The following is a 15,801-nucleotide window of genomic DNA, read 5'->3' on the forward strand; positions in this document are numbered from 1 at the left end:
CAGGAGCTTCTTCTGGGTCTCCCACATGGGTGCAGAGGACCAAGCACTTGGCCTATTTTCCACTGCTTTCCCAGGAGTAGTAACAGGGAGCAGGATTGGAAGTGGAGCAGCCAGGACTTGAACTGGTACCCACATGGGATGCTGGTACTGTAGGCAGTGGCTTTACCTGCTATGCAACAGTACTGGCCCTAATAAATAAATCTTAATAAACTAAGATCTGTGCTAATGGAGGACCTGGCTGGCTAACCAGTTCACTGCACCAAATGAAACTGAGACAAGGTCGTAGGCCCGGATTTGCACTTGGGAATGAAATGGGCATCTGCAGGAGGGGCTTACTGAGCAGTAGCCTGAGGTTGTTGGAAGGCAGAGCGGTGCAGGTGGAGTACGGCTCCTTCTAAATCATAACCACAACCACCATGCCGCAAATGGCATTAATGTTACCTGTGCTGAGTGCCGGGACGAGGGCTTTCCAGGTGTTAACCTGTGGGGCCCTCCCGGCCAGTCCAGAAGCTGTGCCATCACGACCTCCATTTTATTTATTTATTTATTTTTTGACAGGCAGAGTGGACAGTGAGAGAGAGAGACAGAGAGAAAGGTCTTCCTTTTTTTGCCATTGGTTCACCCTCCAGTGGCCGTCGCGGCCGGCGCTGTGGCAGGCGTACCACGCTGATCCAATGGCAGGAGCCAGGTGCTTTTCCTGGTCTCCCATGGGGTGCAGGGCCCAAGCACTTGGGCCATCCTCCACTGCACTCCCTGGCCACAGCAGAGAGCTGGCCTGGAAGAGGGGCAACCGGGACAGAATCCGGCGCCCCGACCAGGACTAGAACCCGGTGTGCCGGCGCCGCAAGGCGGAGGATTAGCCTAGTGAGCTGCGGCGCTGGCCTACGACCTCCATTTTATAGATGAGAACACTGAGGCACCTTCTCAAGGCCACATGGAGGCTGAGTGTGGAGCCAGCGCCCGAACCTGCTCCTGCACAGCCTGTGGCTCTGAGCAGGCTGGACATCTGGCAAATCCGGGCTTCGGGCACGGGGGTGAGCGGATAACAGTGGACGGCTCAGCGGGGACTCAGCACTGCTGTGGAGAGGGAGGGAAGGAAAGGCGGGGAGCGCAGAGCAGCACAGTGGGGCAGGGCAGGGTGACCCTGACGTTCGGGCACTTGGCCACTTCAGATCCGTGAACGGACCTGGCATAGACCTCCTCTGCCGCTTCCACATTAAAGGTCTAAGAACCCCTGCTGTGGTCAGCAGCAAAGCCTTTTTGGAGAGGGGCTCTGAGCTGCTGCAGCCTGTACGGCCCAGGACCTGGAGAAGGTGGGGGCCGGGGGCAAGTCAGCGGTTGAAAAATAGCACAGCCGACAGCGGCTGTGTTGACAGACACCTGTCACCCGCAGCCATCCTGTCTGCTCACAGCACCCCAAGGCCTTCTCCAGGGCACCTGGGCAGTCTGGACCCCTCCCCCAGGAAACCTTGGGCATGGATCTTCACGGGGAGCAGCCAGTGTACCCCTTAATTTCCCAGAGCATGAGTTATTCAGTCAGTAATTCTGCAGACAGCTGCTGAGTCCCTGCGCTGTGCCGGCCGTGGCTCAGTGCTCACCGGAGGGCGAGATGGGCAGCAGCACGTAATGACCCCATGATGTGCTCAGGGCTATGGAGGGGCCGTTCAGAGCCACAGCCTGGGGTGGGGGCGGGGGGGCAGCTGTGAGATGGGACATAGCAGAGGGGCTCTGAGGGATGAAGCCACCTCTTGGGGCCTTCTCGGGACCAGGGTCCTCTGTCCTCTGGACTCTGCCATCCCTGATTTGGCCCTCTCTCCCTCTAGCAGGTGACAGTGGCCCTAGATTTGTGAATGTGCAGCCTGGAGCCCCCATGCCAAGCGGGGCCTCCAGGCAGGGGTGGGGACACTCTGGCAGCTGTCCAGGATGTCTCTGTGGTGGCCTGAGCAACCCCCTCCTTTTTTTTTTTTAGACAGGCAGAGTTAGACAGTGAGAGACAGAGAGACAGGTCTTCCTTTTTCTGTTGGTTCACCCCCCAGATGGCCGCTACGGCCAGCACATTGCGCCGATCTGAAGTCAGGAGCCAGGTGCCTCCTCCTGGTCTCCCATGGGGGTGCAGGGTTCAAGCACTTGGGCCATCCTCCATTGCCTTTCCAGGCCACAGCAGAGAGCTGAACTGGAAGAGGAGCAACCGGAACAGAACTGGTGCCCCAGCTGGGACTAGAACCAGGGGTGCCTGTGCCGCAGGCGGAGGATTAGCCAAGTGAGCCGTGGCGCCAGCCCTGAGCAACCCATGAGCCATCCTCTTCCCTCCTGGAGGACTGAAGGCATCCCATGGCTGCCATGGCAACAGCGGCATGCCAGGGGGGAGCAGCGGAGGTCCACACTGGGGTGGAAACCCTGGGATGTCCCCCTTTAGACCTTTTCAGGCTATAAAATGGGGTGGGGGGACTCCCAGTGCTCCTCATGGCCCTACTCTCTGGTTTCCTTCTTCTAGGAACGGGGGGCTGTGGGGGGCAGTTTCCATCTCACCTGAGGATCATCCTGGGGCAGCTCACTTTAGTCTCCTGGTACAGCTCTCTCAGCTTGGAGATCTCAAGCACCTTCACCAGGTTCACAAAGGCCCGGGGAATCTGCGGAAAGGCCGGGTCTGGGGCTTCTACTCAGGGTCCCCCAGCTGGCCCCAGGCACCTGCTTCACTGCTCTCTCCTCCCCTCCCCTCCCCCCCCCCACCCCCCGACACCTGTGTGTTCGAGTTGCTCAGGAGCCAGTGAAGGTGCCCCACCAGGGTGAGAGCTGGAGGAGCCGGCGTACCTCAGCGTGGAGGATGTCCAGGGCCGTCCCGATGTTGTCCGTGAAGTTCTGGGGGGAGTAGCGCACCTGCAGGGAGAAGGCCATCTCTAGAGCACCACTCACTGCCGCCATCGCTGCATACCCAGCTGTGTTCCCTCCAGGTCAGAGCGGGTGATACGAGATAGGCTTGACCTGGGGTCCCAGATGCATCCCCTGGGCTTTTCACAGCTGTGACTCTCAGGAAAATATGCTTGCTGTACCCTGGGTCTACTGGGGAGCAGCCAGATGCATGCCTCCCACTGCCACACCCTCTAACGCTGGGGGCTGGAGCAGATGTGGCTAAGCTCTCCTGCAACTTTATCGTCTCTGCTCCCAGGGCCTCGTAGATCCTGCTTGCGGCCTGAACTGTCTGGGGCGCCACACCTCCCCCAACCCCCTCAAGGAGGTAATGCAGTGGGGGGAGGAGCGTCTTGTGAAGCCCAACTGCACCCCAAGAGTAAGCACATCCTCAGTTATTCCTCCAGATAATATTTTTGGTTTTTAAAGTTTTTTTTGTGTGTGAAGCCAGGAGACTCTTTCTCTGAAATGGAACCCAGATCCCTGCTCTACAACAATGAGCAGTGTGGCGTCACTGGGGGGAGGAGGGGGAGGGCCACGGCCCCAGCCCCTCGCCTGCTCCCAGCGGTCCCGAGGCCTCCTGTGGGTCCTTCCCATCCTAGCTCCAGGAGCCCGACCTTGGGCAGGCCATGAAGGGGCCTGGGGACAGGTCACAACTCCAGCAAGGTCACTTCCTGCCCCTCACTCTGCGGGCCCCCTCCTCCTGAAGAAGGCACTGGTGTTCTAGCCACAGGTAGGAAGTCTCCCGCTCCGCCCCCGCCCCCAGCCGGCTGCACCCGGCTGCACAGTGACTCTGACTTCAGGCTGGCTTCCTGGGGCAGCCCTGGAGCCCGGCCCACGCTGCAGCATCTGTGTCTGGGTGGGTGGGAGGGGTGGGGGGGGGGGCGTTCCTTTAGGACAGAGCCTGCATCTGGGTTGGATACGAGGCAGCATGGCCTGTGGGGTCTTCTTTCAGCTCAGAGACTCGGGGGTTCTGGAGAAGCACAGCCCCCACAGAGCAGCAGCCTTGAACTTATGCTTCCCCTCAGCCCACGGACGCGGTTCTGAACCTGGCCTAAATGCCATCACAGGAAATCCACTTTCCCCACGAGTCACCCCACAAAGGTGGGCCTGCAAAGGCCAGCGAATCCTGGAGAAAGGAGAGACTCTTCCAGGTCCCTGGGATGCTAGCTTGGCTTCCAGAACGATACGATCAGGCTCCCTTCGTAGGAAATGCGGGATCAGTCCTGCTTGTCCTGTTCATGTCCCCCAGCACTGAACGTGCTCTTGGTCTCAGGTTACTCCCAGGCTGGGTCCCAGCAGCCATGGAAAAATCCTTCCCCTGGGGTGGGTCTGGGGCGATGGACCCGGGGGACGTACCGGGTCATTGCAGAAATCACAGAGGTCGTTGCCTCCAATAAACACGGTTATTATCTTCCAATCCTCCTGAAAATTTATCCTCTGGAACGAACAGGAAAGAAACAAGTAAGTGCCTGTCTCAGGGTCAAGTCCACGAAAACAGTGTCGAGCGAAGGGCTGGGTCCCCGCACATCCTAGCAGGTGTCTGCGTTTTCTGCTTTGGTTCTGGGGTCCTGAGTACCAGGTGCTATATGGCGCTCTTCTCTGGGGTGGGGTCACTGGATTCCCACGCAGCTGTGTCCACACACAGTCAACCACAGCTCACACTTTTCATGTGTCCTGGGGTAGCAGGCACAGAATTCTGAGCTTTGGTCCTACATCTGTGTCTAGCATTGCAAGACAGTAGGCGGGGACTAGGGAAGCTGGCCCTGGTTGTGGGAAAGGAACGTTTGTTCTAGGATCTTCTAGAAATCTGGAATTTGAATTTCAAGTTAAGGGAGAAAAGATTGTCTCTCATCAAGCAGGAGTTCTCCAAACCAACATCGCTGCACAAGTCAAAGCTGCACACAAACAAACTGAGCTGCTGAGGCTGGTTAGAGCCAGTGGCAGCCGTCAGCTCAGGCTCTGGCAGGACTGCCTTCTCCAAGAGGGACTGGGAGACCCCCCGGCATTTGGGGTCGTGTGGCTGGGGGGAGGGGGCGGCCACACACATAAACTGTGGCCCCAGGACACCTGGAGCCCTCACAGCCTTTCAAATTGTCCCAGGCCTACGGAGCTTTGCTTCTCTGACCTGTGCTTTCAAAAGGGAGTGGAAAGAGAAATGTGGGGGAAAAATCCAGAAAAGTTCGCTGTTCAGTGCAAAAACACCTTAAACACCCGCCCGATAACCGACTTTGGAGTCTGTTAAATTATACATAAAACAACAACTCCAAATCACCCTCTTGGCTATTATCCACCCGGAAACAGCTCCACAAACACCCTCACCTTCGTCTTTCAGAAGGAGGCTCAGCCATCTGCACACACTTGTCCCCAGCAGGTGGCCCGCTCCTTCCCCCAGACCCTACTGTCCCAGACTGACTGCGTTCCCAGCCCCAGGCCGGACTTGGGATAGAAGTGGAATTTGACAGCTGACTGACAGGACGATAGGAATGAGCAGATGGATGGGAAGCCCCTGTTCAGAGGGGCGGAGCTTCAGGCCAGGCACCCACCCACCACTCACCCTCCCCCCAGCGGCCTCCTCTGTGTCTGGATCTCTCTTGCCCACTTCCTGTGCCTGAGCCCCCGCCCCCACCCTGGCACTCACCGTGTCATTCTTCATCAGGGCCACCAGCCGCTGGGCCTGGGGAATTAACCCACTGTGGGAACACACAGGAGGGAGTTGTGTGAGGAGTCAGGATGGGCAAACTTGGAACGGGAATCAGAATCACAACAGGGCAAGGCCCAGGGTGGGCCTCCTGCAGGAAAGCCGGGCTCACGGCGCTGGCCCAGACCCCCTGCCCTGTTCAGGCTCCGCTGGGTGCAAGGGTGGGGAGAGGGGTGGCGCGTGGGAAGGGCAGAGCCTGTCCACCCAAGGGGATGCCCCACAGGCTGACTGTCCTCCAAGGTGCGTGTCTGGTGATGGACTTCTCTTTCTGTCCTGGGGCGGGCTGTGCGGGGCAGACAGAGGGTTGCCTGCCTGTGAGTGTCCGCGTCCTGGGGGGCTAAGCGTACGCCCGTCTCAGCCTCCTCACTGTCAAGGTGACCTGGTTGAGTCAGAGGCACCTGGGCTGACATTTATGGCCTCTGCTTAATTGTGGGAACATGAAGTAACTTCTTAGTTTAAAAGCCCTGCAAAATAGATACACCCCCATCTCAGAGGGCCACTGGGAGCAGAGACCAAGGTGGGCAGAGCACCCCTGGGGCTACACTGCACCCCTGCTCCTCCCACTCGGCTCTGGGACCTCAGCCAAGCACTTCACCCTGCAAACCTCGTCTTTCCCTCTGTGTAGTGGGGACAGGGAGCAGCGCCTTCTTCATGCAGCTGTGGGAGGACTTAACCAAGGAGCCACACTGAGAACTTAGAACAGGGCATGGCCCACGACAAGTTACAGCCACTGAGTGTACCGTCACCTCCTCCATCACCATCAGTGAAGCCCCTGCCCCAGTGTCCAGCAGGAAATCGTAGCTGTCACCCTCTTCCCCTCTGCACTGTCACTCCCGCTGGCCTGTTGTAGTCATCATGCACCCAGCCGGGACAAGCTCTCCTGGGTGGGGGCTGTGGGGAAGGCTCTTCCCTGCCCTGAGCCGGTTTTCTCATCTGCAAACCTGCAGCTGTCAGGGCAGGAGCGTCCCCGGCCCTCGGCTGTATCCATCTCAGGGTGATGCATGAACACTGCACCCTGCTGCCCTGTGAGAGGAGCGGAGACCTGGCTTGGAAGAAAGCGCTCAGGGCACAGTGGGCGCAGGCTGTGTGGTCAAGCCGCTGCTCTTGCCCAGGCCCTGCAGCTCTGTCATCCGTGACATGGGAATCGTTATCCATGGCACCCCCCTACCCCATCCCCTGGATTGTGCTGGGATCCCTCGTGTCACAGGGCGTCCAGGCCTTGGGCAAAGCAGAGACAGAAATCTGGGGCCAGATCACACACTTCAGGTCACTTTTATGCTTTCAATTCTCCACCTTCATTCTAGCTGTCCCCTGACCTGGTCATGCCTACGACGCCTCTCCAAGCACACAGTCAGCCAGTGCACACGTGGAAAAGGCAAAACCACGGTGCTACTGAACCACACTGACCAGCCCACTCCCGGGGAGCAGCCAATCGGGGCGTATGGACGGAGACATGGTGGTCTCCATGCTCACTGCAGTGGACCACAGAGACCCCCATCTGGACCCCACATGTGTGTTTTCTTTAAAGCTCCCCTGAGCTTACACCTACCACGGTGTCTGTACCTCCCAGCCACCCAATGGGAGAGAGCTAAGGGGGAAGCTGGGACACATAACCAGGACTCGAGGCTCTGGAAGACTACAGAGCCCAAGGGCTGGGAAGGCCACTCGAGGGAGGCGGCACCGTGGGACAACAGCAGGCATCCGGGGGCCCCTCGCCCAGCCCCTGTCTCCCGTGGGTGTGAGATCCACACAGGACTCCCAGGACTCTCTCAAAGCGCCCGTCCAGCATCGCTGTGACTAGTTTCTGCCTGAGCGGGAACAGGTCGACAAAGGACACCCGCAACAGAGCCCAGGCCAAGCTTCAGCCACGAACCCCGGCCTGGGCCAGACCCTCCTCTACTCACTCGGCTCGGGCGCCCGCCACTGCCTGGTTGAAGAAGGCTTGGGAAGTGGTCTCTCTCCCGGTGCCGACGGAGAAGCCCTGCAGGGAAGGGTTGAATTCCCGGAGGATGTCTAGCGAGACAAAAAGGGAGATACTTCGTGACCACCCCGAGTGACTAGTGATGTTTAGGGGACCAAAGGGGGCCGGGGGAAGCAAAGTCGCCCCTCCCCCACTCCCTCACCCCCAGCCCAGATGCAGGAGGTTGAAGCAGGCTGAAGCTTGGCCACAGGTGCAGCATGCACCAGCTACTCAATGAGTGAAGTGTTTCTCCTGCATTTTCCTTTTTTCCAAATATACAAGCAGTCTTCAAAATGTTCATGGAAATGCACATTACGAGAAAAACTACAAGTTTTTTTGCACTAAAAAAAACTTAGCTTTGAATTCCACTTTCCATGAACTTTTTGAAGTGCCTTTGTACTTATTTTTCCATTCTGCTCTCTTGACAGATAATTCACATACCACACAAGTCGCCAAGGTACAGGTGTGTTCATGGCTTGAGGCGACTCTCACCACAATCGACTCTGAAACATTCGCCCGGCCCCACAGACAGTGCCTGTGCCCCTCAGCCATTCCCACCCCACAAGCACAGCTCCGTCTCTGTAGGCTTCCGTGTTCCAGACACCTCACGTAAGTGAAATCATGCAACACTTTTGTGCCTGGCTTCTTTCACTTAGCCTCCCACATTCACCCACGTGGTGACGTGCGTTAGAACTTCCCCCTTTTCCTCGCTGAATAGTATTCCAGCGTGTGGCTTTACCATACTTCATGTATCCACTCTTCAGCTGTTGCATTGGGGCTGTTTCCACTTTTTGTCTATGGTAAGTAATACTGCAGTGAACATTTGCGTACAAATATTTATGTGGATTTTTCTTGTATATAGCCTTTTTTTTTTTTTTGATAGGCAGAGTGGACAGTGAGAGAGAGAGACAGAGAGAAAGGTCTTCCTTTGCCGTTGGTTCACCCTCCAATGGCCGCCGCGGCCAGCGTGCTGCGGCCGGCACACCGCGCTGATCCGATGGCAGGAGCCAGGTGCTTCTCCTGGTCTCCCATGGGGTGCAGGGCCCAAGGACTTGGGCCATCCTCCACTGCACTCCCTGGCCACAGCAGAGAGCTGGCCTGGAAGAGGGGCAACCGGGACAGAATCCGGCGCCCCGACCGGGACTAGAACCCGGGGTGCCGGCGCTGCAAGGTGGAGGATTAGCCTAGTAAGCCGCGGCGCCGGCCTTGTATATAGTCTTTTTTTTTTTTTTTTTTTTTTTTTTTTTTTTTTTTTTTTGGACAGGCAGAGTGGACAGTGAGAGAGAGAGACAGAGAGAAAGGTCTTCCTTTGCCGTTGGTTCACCCTCCAATGGCCGCCGCGGTCGGTGCGCTGCGGCCGGCGCACCGCGCTGATCCGATGGCAGGAGCCAGGAGCCAGGTGCTTTTCCTGGTCTCCCATGGGGTGCAGGGCCCAAGCACCTGGGCCATCCTCCACTGCACTCCCTGGCCACAGCAGAGGGCTGGCCTGGAAGAGGGGCAACCGGGACAGAATCCGGCGCCCCGACCGGGACTAGAACCCGGTGTGCCGGCGCCGCTAGGCGGAGGATTAGCCTAGTGAGCCGCGGCGCCGGCCTGTATATAGTCTTAAGAATGGAATTGCTGGGGCTGGCACTGTGGTGTAGCAGGTTAAGCTGCCACTTGCGATGGCTGGCATCCCATAGGGACCGCGGTTTGAGTCCCAGATGCTCCATTTCCCATCCAGCTCCCTGCTAATGCACCTGGGAAATCAGGGTGCTTGGGCCCCTGCACCCACATGGGAGGCATGGAGGAAGTTCCTGGCTTCAGCTTTGCCCAGCCCCTGCCAGCCATAGTGACCATTTGGGGGAGTGAACCAGGTGATGGAAGACACCTCCCTTCCTCCCTCCTTCTCCCTCTGGAACTCTGCCTTTCAAATAAAAAAAAATTAAAATTTTTTAAAAGGTGGAATTTCTGTATCTGTATCGTATGGCAACTCTATTTAACTTTTTGAGGACATGACAGGCCTCTTGCTCAAAAGAAGTGCAGCATTCACATTCCACCCCCAGCGGCCTCAGAGCAGGGCTCAGTTCCCCACAGCCTCACCAACGCTACGACCTCATCATCCTGAGGGTGACGGCGGTATCTCACTGTGGTTCTGATCGGCACCGAGAGCTACTGAGGTTGAGCATTTTTTCTTATGGGCCATTTGTTTATCTTCGTTGGAGAAATGACTATTCACATCCTTTGTCCAGTTTTGGTTTTAATTATTGAGTTGTAGAAGTTCTTTCTAATTTCTAGATTCAAGTTTTTCATTATGTAAACACTGGCAAGTGTCTTCTCCCACCCTTTGGGTCGTCTTCACTTCCTTGCGAGCATTCTTTGAAACACAACTTTTTCTTTTTTTCCTTTTGCCACTTCTGTTTTCGGTAGCAAATCTAAGGAGACATTAATAACCCCAGGTCGTGGAGATCTGCTCCTGTAGTTCTCCTCAGCGTTAGGCTCAGCTCTTCCGTTTGGTCGATGATCAGTGTCGAGCGACTCTCGGGAAAGGGTGCGAGGAACGAGTCCAGCTTCCTTCTCTGCGTGTGACCGTGCGACGGCCCCGGCACCATGTGTCACAAAGGTGGTTCTTTCTCTGCTGGATGACTTTGGAACCCTTGTTGAAAAAGGGTTCAGCACAAATCGGAAGGTCTGTTTCTGACTCTAGGCGCCACAATTCTCTGTGTCTGTCCTCATGCCAGGACCACGCTGTCCTGATTGCTGGAACTTTCGCCGGAGTTTTGCAAATAAGGAGTAAGAGTCCTCTAAATGTGTTCATCCTTGACAAGGCTGCCTTGGCTATTTTGGGCCCTTAGGTTTCCACATGCGTTTCAGGATCTGCCTGCCACCTTCTGCCAAGAAGCCAGCTGGAATTTTGATAGGATCACACTGAATCTTTAGATTCATTTAGGAAAGTGTTGCTATCCTAACAAAAGTAAATCGGAGCCACAAATATGGGATGTCTTCATTTTTTTTTAAGCATTGCGGGATGATCTTAAAAGTATGAGATACACTTACTTCAGTAAGTTCATTCCCAAGCATTTCATTCTTTTTGGTTCTGCTGTAATTATTTAATTTCATTTTCAGAGTAATTGCTAGTGTACAACACAAATATAATTGCTTTTTGTATATCAACTTTTAGTCTGCAACTTGGCCACATCCATTTATTAATTCTAATAATTGTAATAGATTACTTAGGACTTTTTTTTTAAAGGTTTATTTCAAAGGCAGAGTGATGGGGAGTAGAAGAGGGAGAGGAAGATGTTCTACCTACTGGTTCATGTCTCACATGGCTGCAATAGCCAAGGTCAAAGCCAGGGTCCAGGAACTTCATCCGGGTCTTCCATGTGGGTGGCAAGGCCCCAAGCACTCTGGCCATCATTTGCTGCCTTCCCAGGTGCGCTAGCAGATCAGCTAGAACCGGATCAGAAGCAGAGCAGCTAGAACTCAGACTGGTGCTCTGATATGCGACGCTGGCATGGCAAGCGGTAGCTTCAAGCACTGCGACCCAGTGCCGGCTCCCTTAGGGCTTTCTGTGTACCAGGTCGTGTCATCTTCAGAGACACACAGTTTAATTTCATTTCCAATCTTGATGTGTTTTTTCTTTCATTTTCTCGCCCAGCTGCTAGGGCTGGAATCTCTGGTATGCTGCTGAACACAAGCGGCGAGCAGACAACCTTGTCTCAGCCCCGGGCCTGGGGGCAAGGCGGCAGCCATCTCTGCAGGCCACCAGCTTGTAGGACACACCATCAGGCCAGGCATCCTTCTGCCAGCTTGGTCTGTGTGTTTGTGAGGAAGAGCTGTTGGATTTTGTACAAACGCCTTTTCTCATCCATTCAGATGGCTGTGTGGTTCTTGTACTTTATTGTATTGATATAGTATATTACATTAATTGATTTTAGAAGGTTTTAAATGTTGTTGGATTGGATTTGCTAGTGCTCTGTTGGGAAGTCATGTCTACATCCATGAGAGATATTGGGAGCAGTTTTCTTGCCTGTGATGCCTTTACCTTATTTTGGTAACAGAATAAAACGCACAGAGTTTGTTGGGAAGTGTCCCCTCCGCTATTTTTGGGAGGCGTTTGTAAAGAATTGCTGGACTCTGTTACTAATGTTTGATAGAATTCACCAGTGATAGTAGAAAAGCCCCAGCTTTTTATTGGTGGAGTTTTTAAATTTTAAGCTAATTTATCTGCTTGTTATTAAATCTGTTCTGATTTTCTATTCTTCAGTTTGAGTAGCTTGTGACTTTCTAGGAATTTGTCCATTTCTTCTGTAAGTTACCTAATTTACCCACAGGGCTATTTCTCACAATAGTATTTTCACAAGGCCAGTGGTGTCTCCTCCCTCACTCCTGGTTCTGAGCCACCTCCCCTCACCCAGTCCGTCTGAGTTAAGGCTTCGCTAGTTTGCTTGATTTTTTTCCCATCTCATGTGTTTTCATGTCTTTCCTACACTGGATATACATTTGACTTTTCACTTTCCACTTCCCCAAGTTAGCTATGAACTCCAGAAAGCAAAGTCTGTAGGTGCATCAGGGCCTTATAAAACGCTCAATAAATGTTTATGGACTGAATAAAACAAAGTTCAGACAGGTTAGGAAAACCGTTCACAGCCACATAGCCGCCGAGAACGGAAGCCCAGGCTAGAGCACCCGGCGTCTGGCTCCAGCCCCGGGCCTCCCCCGTGCCTGTCTGCTGGGACCCGCGGGAGGAACGAGCCGGGCGGTGGGCAGGACTTCAGGGGTCTCTGTCGTCCATGAGCGCGTTCCCAGACCCCAGCACCGCAGCAGGTCTTCTCCATAGAGCCGCCCTGGACACGCCCTGAGGCTCTGGGGGCACTGGGCCAGCAGAATCACATCACCCCAACAGCAGGAGGGGCTTTGAAATCGGCAGCGCTGTCTGCAAATGGGGCCTCTGGTCCTAGGAGGTGGTGGGCTCCAGCATCGGCCCGCACCGGGCTGGCCGAGAACTTGCCGAGCACGCGGCCGTCTCTGCTGTAGACACTCCATCCGGTTTCCTTGCCTGGTGTCGTCCATTCTTTTCAGAGAGTAGAGTTAGCGGCCTTCTCGTTTCCCCCTAAACTTTGTAAACGGCTGTAACGATCGGTTCACATGTCTGTCTTTAAGGAGACAAATTCCCAAAGAGACGGAGACGTGGTGGTCATCCGCACCTCATTCTATTTCCGCTGTGGAGGCTCTGTTCCGACCTTGTGTTCTAAGCTTTCTAACGCATTTTCCTGTGGTTCCCCCACTGCATTATCCAGCCCTACAAACTGTTCTCACATCTTGCTAGGGAAAACCTGATCAACCAACATCCCATTTCCAGGAGTGACCCCCAGGACTCGGCCCCACGGGGCCTCCCAGACCCAGCTCTGCTTCGGGCAAGCAAAGCAGGCAGGCGCTTCCTCCTCCTCCCTTTGGACTTGCACTAGAATTTGGCGCGAGCTCGCTCTTCCTCTCTTCTGTTCTTGGACAAAAGGTAATGTCTTGCCGGCGCCCCTGGACCCTGGCTGAGGCTTCCCGGAGTGCACGGCAGCCTCAGGGCAGCAGCGCCCCCTGCCGCCCAGGGCTGAGCCTCACTGCTCGCGCCTCCCTCCGCCCGCGTCCCCGACGCCTCCAGGGGGCGCGGCGGCAGTGCCCGAGGCGAGGCGTACTCACTGGCCAGGGTGGTGACGGTGCTGATGTTCTGATCGCCCCCGACGCTGCGTGGGAGAGACAGACAAGGTTTCAGAGGCCAGACCGGCAACCCTCCCGCGTCCACGAAGCCGCAGCCCCGGGGCTCGCAGCGAGCCCTTCCCCCTTGCAGACCCCTCCCCTCGCCCGCGCTCGGGATCGCCCCGACGGAACCCAGACTAGAACCAGCACCGATGCCGATTTTGTTGCGTTCCAGTTAAACCTCGAGCCCCACGTAGGGGCGGACACTTAAATGGACCCAGGGAAAGCGGCCGCCCTGGGCGACCCCTGCAGCTGTGCATTGAACGTTATTACTCAAACCACAGAAAAAGAAAAAACCCTGCCCCATCTTTCCCTTCCTGTTGGCCGCAGTACTGTTTTTAAAAGGGGCATCCTCGGGAGGGTGAGCCGTCTCCCGAGCCAGATCTAAAATTCCGAGCAGATTAAGCGAATCGACATTCCAGAGTAGTCTGGATTCCCCGCTTTGCCAAGCACGCCTGGCAATACCTAACAGGCTCTTGAAACCCTGGGGCCAGGCTGCAGAACCCCCAGATCTGCCCCGCCCAGCCTCTCGGGGGCCAGAAGTTGGGTTGGAGCCTTGCTCCTGGAAGCCAGGTCCGGGGAGAGCAGAATGCACCTGTGCCAGGCAGCCCGTGAGGGGACGATGCTGGCTTAGGGGTCACAAAGCACCTGCTGCGATTCTGGCACTCTTCCGGCCCTGGACTGGCTGTTGTCTCCCCCACCCCCCAACGCTGTGAGGTGAAGGGCCCTTCTAGGAGGCCAGTGAAATTCCCTCTCAGCCTCAAGGTGTTAGTGTCCCTGCATCCTGGCCCAGAGGGGACGCACAGAGCTGGCAGCTGGGCTCCAGGTCCAACTGCAGTGCCTCACAAGGCCACCTTCTCGGATGACATCACAGGGGACACGTGGAAGATGGAGAAGCATTTCCCACCCAGACCCTCATGTGAGCTACTGCCCTGAGCTCTCTGCACCTCGGATCCCGGCTGCTGTTTGGGAGAGCTGACAGATGCCTTCCTCAAACTGAACGCAGAAATCTGTCTTGGAAAAGCACTAGCTGGCCCATCCCCTGCTGGAACAATGGTTTTCTAGAATGTTCCTGGTCACGCCCCCTGCTCACCTCCAGGAGAGGCCTCGGTACTGAGTAAAGACATCCAGGATGTTCCCGGGCTGGGACCCGGCCCCGTTGCCTGCCTGGAAGGGACAAGAAGGGTGAGTTTTCCTGCTTTCCCCTCCCTGGCCCCCTGGCTGCCCACTGCAATAGGGTTTTTGTGTTTATCCTGGCCAGGGCCGCTGGGGGGCGAGGTCCCTAGAACCTGGAGTGCAGACAGTGGCAGCTCAGCACGCACCCCTCCTTTCCATGGGGGCACCCACAGTGCTGCCTCCTTCTAAGAAACCTGCCCTGGGGTCCAGTGAGGCCAGCACCAGTGCTCTGGGGCTAGCGTGCCGAGGGACGTGTTTCAGGGTCCTGTCTTCCTGGTTTTGCTTTTTCAGTTGTGAAATGTATCCTAAAACAAAGCAGCATAACCCTCTTGTAGCCATACATCTCACACACGTGCCACTTAAACACGAGTAATGACTGAAATCCCACAGGCAAGGGCTACAGCTGGGTAGGAGCAATAATTTCTGTTCTGCGGCACAGAATGGTAATCGTGGTCAACAATAATTAATTGACTGTTTCACATGAGCTAGTAGAGAAGATTTTAAATGTTCCCAACACGAGGAAGTAGTAAATCTCTTAGGCGACAAACATGCTGAATACCCGATTGTTGCAGTATTCACATATTGACATGGATGCCCTGTAACATGTACTAATACCATGTGTCCATTCAAATAAAAAGCAAAACAAAACAGCACATGGACTCCCACTTACTACCAGCCAGCTGAAGAGGGAGCAAGGGCTTTAAAACCACCATGTGCACGCACTCCGCAGGTGCACGTTCGCGCCTTGTCTGAAGTGTGTCGTCTCTGGGCAGAGTTGCATGCCGAGGGCAGGCTGGAGGCAGGCCCCCTGGCAGCCAGGCCAAGGCTGACCTCCAAGGACTGTGGTCTCCATGCCCTGGGACCCAATTCCTCTGCCAGCTTTGTCAAAGTGCTGCCTCCCCCACGAAGTCCCGAGCTGCTGGGCTGATTCTTGATAGCTCCTTATCCTTAGGACATCTTCAGGCAGAACAGGGGACTGGGAGGGGGGGGTCTGAGACCCCACCGGGCAGGAAGGGATTGGGACAAATGGTGTGTGAAGGTGCTAAGGAGCGTCAGTCCCTGGACGGTTACGAGCAGCAGGGCTCTGGCGTAAGGAGTCACTGAAGCACCGTGGAGAGGGCCACCAGAGGACAGGGTCCCTGCATGGCAGTCCTGGCCCCGGCACTTACAGCCTGTGTGGCCTGGGCACTCCCTTCTCCTCGCCTGGCCTAACCTTCCTCACGGGTTGCATTTAAGGAAAGCCACAGTGGCCAGGGTTTCGTCACGGGGCGACTGAACAAGATACATTGTGAGAGGCCGCAGACGTGCCAGGTGCCAGCTGGTC

The 15,801-nt window shown here is 55.7% G+C and overlaps 1 protein-coding gene across 6 annotated transcripts in view; it reads right to left on the minus strand.

Moving 5' to 3' along the window:
- PLB1 (phospholipase B1) overlaps positions 1-15,801 on the minus strand; it is a 118,163-nt gene that overhangs the window by 47,637 nt on the left and 54,725 nt on the right. For all 6 annotated transcript variants that reach the window (XR_016228122.1, XM_089324486.1, XM_089324490.1 and 3 more), the window contains 7 exon segments: positions 14,395-14,468; positions 13,245-13,288; positions 7,513-7,621; positions 5,549-5,600; positions 4,267-4,347; positions 2,812-2,877; positions 2,530-2,630 (listed from right to left, as the gene is read on the minus strand). Coding sequence is in view for 5 of the 6 variants with exons in the window: in XM_089324486.1 (XP_089180612.1) it covers positions 2,530-2,630; positions 2,812-2,877; positions 4,267-4,347; positions 5,549-5,600; positions 7,513-7,621; positions 13,245-13,288; positions 14,395-14,468 (527 nt within the window). In the remaining variant the exon portion in view is untranslated.

This window comes from Oryctolagus cuniculus, chromosome 2 (genome assembly GCF_051225735.1).
Source record: "Oryctolagus cuniculus isolate XC-2025 breed Fujian yellow rabbit chromosome 2, ASM5122573v1, whole genome shotgun sequence".
NCBI lineage: Eukaryota > Metazoa > Chordata > Mammalia > Lagomorpha > Leporidae > Oryctolagus > Oryctolagus cuniculus.